The sequence below is a fragment of the Bos taurus genome, chromosome 11, assembly GCF_002263795.3.
Source record: "Bos taurus isolate L1 Dominette 01449 registration number 42190680 breed Hereford chromosome 11, ARS-UCD2.0, whole genome shotgun sequence".
Classification (NCBI taxonomy): domain Eukaryota; kingdom Metazoa; phylum Chordata; class Mammalia; order Artiodactyla; family Bovidae; genus Bos; species Bos taurus.
The window spans coordinates 48425335-48435618 of NC_037338.1; the positions used below are offsets into that span (position 1 = coordinate 48425335).

The following is a 10284-nucleotide window of genomic DNA, read 5'->3' on the forward strand; positions in this document are numbered from 1 at the left end:
GGATGAAAGAACTTCTCAGGGGTTCAATAAGCCCAAGTTTTACTTACTATTGCAGGCCACTGAACAATTCGCTCAGAAATTTCAGGAGACTTTCGTTCAGCCAAAACCAAGTTATGTTCCACTAAGAAAGCTCTCCTTAGGAGGCTGTAGACGTCTATCCATCTTCTCTTCCTCCAAGATTCTCCATCAAACTCCACACATACCTAGACAAACAGAATTGAAGGAAAGCAGACTTGATTAACAAGAACATGAAAAACGCCTAAGGTGAAATTAGACCCTGATCAGTCTATTCAAATCTGTATCTGTGAAATATGCTGCTCCCACTCCTGCTCTCTTACTTCCCTTCTCAACCCACAATAAAATAACCAGATATGAGGCTTCCCTGGTAGTCCAGGGATTAAGAATCCGCCTGGTGATGCACGTGACAGGAGTTCGACCCCAGCCTAGGAAGATTCCACATGCCACAGAGCAATGAAGCCCATGTGCCACAACTACCAAACCTACGCTCTGGAGCCTGCAAGCCACAACTACTGAAACCACGTGCTGCAACTGCTAAGGCCACATGCCTAGAGCATGTGCTCCACAACAAGAGAAGTCAGCACAATGAGAAACCTGTGCACCGCAACTAGAGAGCAGCCTCCGCTCTCCACAACTAGAGAAAGCTGCGCGTAGCCATGAAGACCCAGCACAGTCAAAAATAAATATTAAAAAAAAAAACCAACAGATATGTTAGTCTACTCTAAATATCAAGCTTTGGCTCCCAGGCCACTTTGGGAAGCAGAAGTCAAAGGATATGGGGGCCAATCTGTCCTCAAGTAATCTCTGGGAAGACCTAACAGAAAAGAAACCCCATGTAGAAGGTTTTTACATGTTAATTAGACATCAGAGCTTGGAGAATTGAAAGACAGAAATCTGAAACCCTAAGATGTACTTGTCACAGGGCATTGTAATTCTGTGTTGACATGGTCACTAAGTAGTTGATGACCCCCAACAACACAATCCACCACTGGCTTTTACATTCCTCTGATAGCAGCAGATTCAGCAAGAGGCACTTTCAATGCTTTGAGTTGAATAAACTGGGAAATTTACCTCAGAATTTGAACTCCAAGAAAACTGTGCTAAATACAGAAGTAATTGATAAATGACACCAGAATTTTCCTAAACTACCCGTGTAACTTCTTATATGAAAATTAAACTACTTTTAAAATACTATTTTCCAAGTAACTATGAAATTTACTGCTTCTGATTTGTAAAATACCTTTTAGCCTTAAAGTTATAACCCCTGACCTAGAAGTTCCCCACATTATCCCCTTAAAACCTGTATAGATATTTTAAGATATAAAGGTAGAATTCAGTCTAAAAGTGGGTCTCTGACAGTAATGCAGTAGTAATCAGTCACAAAATTCTTAAAATTCATGTGAATGTACCAAAACACCTTAGCTTCCTTAACCCATTAACAATATGCTACCCTTTTACATTGTCGTTCACTCGCTAAGTCATGTCTGACTCTTTGTAACCCCAAAGCACGTCAGGCTTCTCTGTCTTTCCCTATCTCCCGGAGTTTGCTCAAATTCATGTCCATTGAGCCAGTGATGCTAACTAACCATCTCATCCTCTGTCACCCTCTTCTCCTTTTGTCTTCAATCTTTCCCAGCATCAGAGTCTTTTCCAATGAGTCAGCTCTTGGCATCAGGTGGCCAAAGTACTGGAGCTTCAGCATCAGTCCTTCCAAGAAATACTCATTGGGTGATTTCCTTTAATTTATTCTAAGTCTTTTAAAATGTTTTTTATATTTTAACTGATACGATATATTCCCTTGGTATTCAATGTAAAAATCACTATTTTTGATTTAAAAGCCCTCATTTTTGCCTTCAAAGAATTAGTAAATCCATCAACACTTCATAATTTCATAGACAATTCTATCTCCCTTTTCAGCCTTTAGGAAAAAAGTTTACTTATCTTCCATTCACTCATCAGAATCCAATTCAAAAATCCTTTCCTCAAAGACATTGTCCCTTACCCAAGAGCCCCTCTCTACCCCAAGAGAAGTCCCTTGCTAACTGTACTCAAAACTCTGTCCTTTTCCTTCCCAACACTTATCCACATTTTGAATTATTTATTTGTGGTTAATTGACTGACATATTAAAAACTCGAATAGGTCAAAGTCTGTGTTGGCTTTTACTTACCATTGTATTTCATGGGTCTCCATGCTTGTTGAGCGAATAAATTTCTCTCTGAACTGGGCTCTTACCTTCTGTTTCTCTCATCCACTTGGAAGGCAGGAAGATCCCAAGGGATATACCACTAGCCTCAATCCCAAACTTTTTCAGGTTTATGGCTATATAATATCAATCTTTAAAATCAATTAAATTTAAGACCAATCCTATCCTCCTCTCCCAATCACAAAATGTACATCCCTAATTTCTCAGACAACTTCCCCTGAGAAGCGCATATCTTCTTGGTATGGCAGGCTTTTATCCTTGCAGTTATTACAAAGTGCAAATGGGTAAGCACCTATTATGTGACAAGGCTCCATGTTCTATGATTCCACTGGTTCTATGTATTCCATCCATCACCATAACCAACCAATGGTCCTTCAAGACAGAGGTGTTCAGAGATTGAGTATATTCCTTTCTGTTTCTAGCCACAGAATCCGTGTCTTCCGATATCTTCCCCAGTCCTTCTGCCCCACCTCACATCAACTTCAAACCCAACCTAGCTCTGGACGACAGAGCTTTCCCATCAATGTAGTGTACCAGGAGTGTACATCTACAAATTTCAGAGCCACAGAGATCTGGGTTTGAATGCCAGCTTTGCTGAAGCTTTCTTAGAATGGTTTTATATGCATAAAATACAATGCAACCAATTAACTGTACCCAAGTCAAGAATGCTTGCCAAAATCTAAGCTCTCTGAATTTAGTGTTCTAGCGGCTTCAGAATGCAAGTACTAACACCTACCCTTCACGGAATTGTTAGGTAGATTTTAAAGGCAATGTACATTAAGTATTTGGCAAGCAGACTAGGCAGCTTTAAGACCTTCATGAAAACTCAAATCTTAATTTATCAGAGTATCACTTCAGTTAGGAATGGGGGAGATAAAGACTTAAATATGATCACCTAACATCAATTCAGAAAAAAAAGAAGTAATCTAAGATCTTAAGTGGTTTCTCAAAACTTAAGCAATATCACAATTCTTATCATATCACTATCTACAAAGCTTATAGTCAACCCTAAACCAAAATTTAGACAATGTTCCTCTTTATATCTCAGTTTTTCAATAATTTGAAAACTAAATTTAGCTCTTTAAAAATAAGTTTATGACTTTGAAGTATTAGATCACATTAATCAAAAATTCATATTTAAAAAGATGGCTTTTAAAATACATATAATGAAACACAACAAGTTGTGAGCTTTCTTAAACATGCTTTCAAAAGTTTCCTATCTATCACAACCACACATCTTTCTTTTGTGTGCTGAGGTTTGATGTGCTATATATAAGGACATCCCCCTGTCACCGTCCCCAAAAAAGTCTCTTCTGCAGAAATTTCTATAAAAATGTACCAGTAAGAATTCAAATTCAGGGGGAACTAACTCGATGGATGTGAGTCTGAGTGAACTCCGGTAGTTGGTGATAGACAGGGAGGCCTGGCGTACTGCGATTCATGGGGTCACAAAGAGTCAGACACGACTGAGCGACTGAAGTGAACTAAACATGATTTTACCAAGCTCCTGCAAGCTGACAGATGCAGCTAGTTCTCATTGTAAAGAGTCTTCTTCCCGCCACAATCCCTTGGTCCAGAAAGGAGATGTTATTTATGCTATATGACTCCAAAGGCCAGAAAGAGGCCTATTTAATTATGATTCACTACCTGTAATTTCCAAAGTTCCAGATTTTTAACAGGGCATCTTGTAAATGTATGTCTATTAGCCTATCAAATTCATTGACCAGATGTTGGATATTTCAAGTTAATTATTTCAAGCTGCTGCTAAGTTGCTTCAGTCGTGTCCGACTCTGTGCGACCCCACAGACGGCAGCCCACCAGGCTCCCCCGTCCCTGGGATTCTCCAGGCAAGAGCACTGGAGTGGGTTGCCATTTCCTTCTCCAATGCATGAAAGTGAAAAGTGAAAGTGAAGTCGCTCAGTCATGCCCTACTCTTAGCGACCCCATGGACTGCAGCCTACCAGGCTCCTCCATCCATGGGATTTTCCAGGCAAGAGTACTGGAGTGGGGTGCCACTGCCTTCTCCGATTTCAAGCTAGTTTTCCCCAAAAGAAAACCTCTTTAAGACACATGAATTAATATTATCTAATCAAGCTAATTTCAAGACCTCCCACTTAGTATACACTAATCTTACCTGAGTATATGATTATGAAAACTATCAGAATGGCCAAGTAAAATGTTTCCAGGTTTAAAAATAGGCACTTACACAAAGGCATGTTTTTTAATCCCAACGTTTTTGATGACATTATCTACTCTATGTCCAGCACGACGATGCAGAAGGCCACTTATTTCACTACTTCACAAATCAGAAATTATCTCATTATGCTTCTATTTATGTCTTCTTCCACCCAGACTTTTATCTAAAATCCTAGAGTCAAGCATTCAATTGTAGGGGTAAACAGTTATTATACTGTGCTAAAAGTTTCTCATTTTACATGGCTTGACAGGCAACAGAATCCACCTACATTCATTCAAGTTTCAACTGTATGCAAGAATGAAAAGACCAGGCAGACAGTAGTCATGGCATTCAGCTGCTAATGAGTGGGAAAAGCTATGACAAATCTAGACAGTGTATTAAAAAAGAGACACTACTTTGCCAACAAAGGTCCATATAGTCAAAGCTATGGTTTTTCCAATAGCTGTGTATGGATGTGAGCACTGGACCATAAAGAAGGCTGAGCACTGAAGAGTTGATATTTTTGAACTATGGTGTTGGAGAATATTCTTGAGAGTCCCTTGGACTGCAAGATCAAACCTGTCAATCCTAAAGGAAATCAATCCTGAATATTCATTAGAAGGACTGATGCTGAAGCTCCAATACTTGGACCACCTGATGTGAAGAGACAACTCACTGGAAAAGACCCTGATGCTGGCAAAGATTGAGAGCAAGAGGAGAAGGGAGGGACAGAGGATGAGATGGTTGGATGGTATAACCAACTCAATGGACTTGAGTTTGAGCAAACTCAGGGAGATAGCAAAGCACAGGGAAGCCCAGCATTCTGCAGTCCATGGGGTCACAAAGAGTCAGACATGTCTTAGTGAGTGAACCACAAAAGCAAGGAAGGGAAAGACCTAGACAAACAAGGTAGAGAAGGAGGACACTGTGAACATGCATAATGAACAAAGCCAGTTAGAAAGCAACCTGCCTCACACTCAAATAAGAATGGGATAAAAATAAGGTTAAATAAATTGTTCTAATCACACCTAATTAAGATCTGTTGTTATTCCAGGTAAAGAGAATACCACTGTTCCATTGCAAGACTATTTCTGAACTGCTTTTCTATATATAAGTAATAACTATTTGCTTCCTTCACGTATCTGTTCAAATATTTTAGCAAAAACTACATGCCAAGCAATGTTCTTAGTTCTGGGGATATTGAAACTAGCAAAGTAAGAGTCCTGCTAATTTCATTCTATCTGAATATTAAAGCTTAGTATTTAAGGTTTGCAGACAAAAATGGGCAAGTTATTTAACTTGTTCAAGCCTCAGTTTGTAAAACTAAAAAGTGTGGTTTACTATCTAGGATTTTTGTGAGAATTAAATAAAACCATTTACTGTTTCAGTTGTTCAGTCATGTCTCTTTGTGACCCCATGGACTGTAGCCCACAAGCTCCTCTGTCCATGGGGTTCTCCAGGCAAGAATCCATGTGGGTTGCCATTTCCTATTCCAGGGGCTGACCCAAGGATCAAACCCCTGTCTCTTGAGTTTCCTGCATTACAAGTGGATTCTTTACTGCTTGAGGACCTGGGAAAAGGTATTTGTTAATTCTGTCTTCACCACTAAACAATGTAACTGAGTAAGTGGCTTTGCTACAAAGTCTTTCTTAAATGAACCAAAGTTAACAAGCCCTGGCCTTATTAACTCCTCAACCAAGGAAGCAAATCAGTCTAGACAGACTTGGACTACTACCAGTGCTAAAACAGGTGCACACTACTTGAAGTTTATTCCTTCTTATTCATTATTGCCCCCAGTCCCAACCCATTCCCCAAATCCCCCTAAATCTTACAGCAGGGTCCTACTCAGTTTCTGCCTGTATCTTGCCAAACACAATTGGTTTCAAAGTTTCCAAAACTGCTTTTCGTAATACATGTCCCTATACTTATGCCAATTACTTCATCTGCTACTCCATTAAGGAATGCAGCAATAAATCATGATTAGAAAAGACAAGTTGAGTAGATTTCTTACATGAGGGCTGAGTTGTGAAGAATGTAGGTAAAGCAAAAAATCCACTATAAGTGAAATTGTTCTTGAATTAAATCCCCCTTGCCTCCAGGTTAGGCACCTTAGCCCACTGGAAGACAAACAGCCAAACCTAGATTCAAGTGCTCTCTCTGTCCCTTAGTAGCTAACTATGCAAGTCTGGACAAGACTTCCTTTTTAAAATCTATTTCTTCTTTCTGAAAATGAAGCTATCACCACCACTTCAAAGGCTGGGGGTGAGGAAGATGCAGGGAAGACGACACATAAAGGACCTCCTAGACTGCCTTCCTAACCCAACAGGTCCTTGATCTCTGATGGGGAAGGGAACACCTAGTGTCTCATCAGTTGCTAAAGAACTAAAAACCGTGAAGCTTAATCTCGTTTCCACTCAAATCAAATAAAAACCAAGGCAATAGAGAAAATTCTACTTGTGAAATAAACCATAACAACTATGATTAACATCTACTCCCCAAAGCCCATTTTTAATGGAGAAAGTTTATTAGCCTAAAGCAAACAGGGTGGCCATCCCTGCACCACACTAATTCTTTCTGTAAACCTCAAAACCCAGTTTTCAATGAGTGAAACCAACTTCACACTGTATGACAGGAATCCTTCAGTGGCACAGCCTTTGATTAGGGAGCACGATGATTAAGAAAGCAGGCTCAACGGTCAAAACTTTCTGGTGAGAACAATTTCAATTGTGACTTAGACAAGACAATCTACCCCAGGCCCAGTATTTTTGTCTGTAAAGTGGGGAATATTAGTACCTACCCTCAAAGAACTGCTGTTAAGGATTAAATATGAACACAGCCATCAACTGTTCAGCATGATGCCTAACACATGGTTAAGTACACAATGGTCACTCCTTTTTCCACATGAACATAAAGTAGACTACGGAAGCTTTGAAAATACATGACCACATATCCTTTCCTATAACCTTTTGCAAACTAATTACTAGTTGGGGCATGCACTGTCACCTTGAAAGTGTCCCCCTTGAACAGTGTTTCAGAAATCAACATGTATTCAACTGCTAGCGCGAAAGCTTGCTTCCCTTATCTGAGCAGTTTGCAAGAAAAAGCCAAGATAATGACCAAGTGAATCTATTACCCAGGATGGAAAGCTCTTCTGTTCTGACAAGCTTCCTTCAAGTTATCACCACTTCAGAGTTTTTGTTGGGGACCTCTCTTCAGTTATTTTTTTGCACAAAGGAGACTATTGGTACAATGGCTTTCTCACTGGTTGTTTCCAGCACCCTTTCACACCCATACTTCTATCAGGGAGTAAGAGCAGAATTCATCTCTTTTTGAAAAGATCTAACTGAAAAAGATTCTGCGTGTCATTTCGATTCAAAATCACCTGCCGCAATTGTTCCCATTTCTCCCTCCCTTCCAACACTCCAATGGAGTGTTTGAAGTCATTCCTCCGGCACACCGTGTAAGGGGCAGCTCCACCCCAGCCCTCCATATATGGTCATATCCCACACCCACTTACAGACTCTTCAAAGACAACCAGGAACTCACTCCTGCCCTGACCCACCATATACGGGCAAACACCCACCCTAACACGCTAAAAAGAGGACTACGCTCCTCCCTCTACACACACTTTTTTCCTCACAAGTCTGAAAGTTTAAGAAGTTGGGGGGAAGAAATTCGGAGGAACGAACCAAAAAACCCAACTAAAAGCACTTGCATCCGCTATTCTCAACGCTCGATTCTCAAATATTCCAAATGTCACCCACCTGCCCAAGATAGTATTAACAACACTTCCCCCCTTTCCTAGAAGGAACCGTACTGTCCTGAGTAAACACTGGAGAAGGAAATGGCAACCCACTCCAATATTCCTGCCTGGAGAATTCCCACGAACAGAGGAGCCTGGCAGGCTACAGTCCATGGGATTGAAAGAGTCAGATAAGACAGAGCAACTGAGCAAGGAGGCACAGGGCGGGCAACAACTAAGCATGTCTGAGCAACCCCTAAGCCCATTATTAAAAACAGGCAACTCCAGGCCAAACACACCTCGCTCTACACACCATTTCAAAGACTTTGAAGGTCTAGTTTTCTGCACCTTCAGATCAGATGCCAACTTTCTGGTCGCCTTTTCAGAAAAGGGGAGGGGGGGAATGGGGGTGTGCTGGCTGTCTCGTTACCAAGGTAACTAGGAAACGTCCGGCTGTCGAGGCTCGGGAGCCGGTTATACCTTCAGATCCTTCTTGGTAACGTCGGTGTGGGAGACGGCTCGAATGGTCCCGGAGAGCCAGGGCCACTCGGCGACGCGCTCCACGTCCCAGCTGTCGTGGCCGCCGTCGCCTGCAGACAGACTGAGGAATCGCTTCCCCACCAGTACTGGCCAACTTTCTCCGAGCGTGAGCACCATGGTTTCCACGCTGCAGGAAGGGCTCCTCCCTGCAAAAACACAAAAACAAAATGCAACGGTGGCGACCGGCAGGAGCGGGCCGGGAAGAGAGGGCAGTGGGGGCGAGGGGGCGGGAAGAGGAGACCAGGGAGGAGGGAGGGTCCTAACCTCGCTCTGAGGACCGGACCCCGGGCGGCGGGGGCGAGAACGTAAGACTCAGCACCCGATCTCTCCACCCGCGCCTTCCCCGCCCCCCCCTCTCTCCCCCACCCCAAACACGGGCCCCAAGCGCCGCGTGACCCTCGCTCTCCCAAGTTTCGCTTTTCCAAAACCTTAAACCTCACCACAGACTAAGTGAGGAGAGAATTATTTGCTTAAGTGGATCTGAAAGTGTTCGCCCCTCACCCCGGAAAAGAAAAGGCCCCGAAGCAGAGGGCCCGTCCCAGGCGGCCGGGTCCCCGCCCCGGGCGGCCCCGCGGGAGGGGCGAGCCCGCGGTTCCGCACTTGCCCCGCCGCCCCGCCCCGACACCCTTCTCCCCGGCCGCGGAACCCCCGGCCGGAGCCCCGGCGCGGGGATGGCGGGGCCGCGGGCTTGGCGCCTTCACCTTTCTTCCTCCGCTCCCCTCAGCCGAGGCCGCGGCGCTTTTACCCCGCCTCCCGCCTCCCTGAGTCACCGGCGGCAGCCGCCGTTTCCAGCCGCCCAGCCGACTCTAGCTCTGACTTGGTTCAAGAGCTCTCACAAGACACGCACAGCCTCCTGGGTCCGCCCCCTCGGAGCCGCTTCCACCGGTCATTGGCTGAGTCCGAGGAGCTGGGCGAGACTAGTAGGGAAAGAGCCCATCACCATTGGTCGTCCAAGCGAGGGCGGGGCGAGAGAAAAAAACAATTCCTTGGCTGCCTCCTCCCTCTCCCCTCCCCCTTCCGACTCCCGGACGACCCCCATTAGGTTAAAGTACACCGAGCGTAAGCGAGGGATTCCTCCGCCAGGGCCATTCTTTCCATTTGTTGCCTCACGGATGCAAAAAAGTCCCGAGAAATCGGTTATCAACTTTAGGACCCAGAGGAAAATTACTGTGGTGCACAGATAAGACTAGATGGCGAACCCTAGGGCTGTAAGTGCCTATTGGATTGCTTGTCAACTGCGTAGGGTGTCGACCGAAGATAGGTTTTCCACTTGGCGGAAGAATCTCACAGGAAAGGGGTGAGGGCGGTGCAGAGTCAGCGGGGGAGGGAAGGGACTGGAACGTGCGGTTTGAAGCGTACTCAGCTAGAGGGAGGAGCGACAGTGTTCGAGAGGCTCGTGCGCAGGCGCTTCGCGGAGCAGAGGCTGGAGCTTGGGCTGCTGGGCGAAATGGCCGCGGGAGGCGCAGGCGCACGTGGTGATGATCATGGAACGTCTGAAGTCCGCCATTTTGAAGGAAAAATGAAGAAAGGCATGGAGTCACTGGGAAATGATATTAATTATATCTAAAGCAAAAGAGGCCATTCGTACAATACAAGAAGGGCTA

At 44.1% G+C, this 10284-nt stretch overlaps 1 protein-coding gene across 5 annotated transcripts in view; it reads right to left on the reverse strand.

Annotated features, from left to right (window-relative positions):
• KDM3A (lysine demethylase 3A) overlaps positions 1-9720 on the reverse strand; it is a 56550-nt gene extending 46830 nt beyond the window's left edge. Inside the window, exons 1-3 of one of the 5 annotated variants that reach the window (XM_059891353.1) lie at positions 9528-9720; positions 8621-8826; positions 48-203 (exon numbers count right to left, since the gene is read on the reverse strand). In XM_059891353.1, coding sequence (XP_059747336.1) covers positions 48-203; positions 8621-8826; positions 9528-9570 — 405 coding nt within the window. In that variant the 5' untranslated portion in view covers positions 9571-9720. Of the gene's footprint in view, positions 1-47; positions 204-8620; positions 8827-9181; positions 9202-9381; positions 9500-9527 lie in introns of those variants that run through there. The other 4 variants (XM_059891354.1, XM_005212790.5, XM_024998895.2 and 1 more) reach the window with 4 other exon arrangements.
• Between the last annotated feature and the right edge of the window lie 564 nt (positions 9721-10284).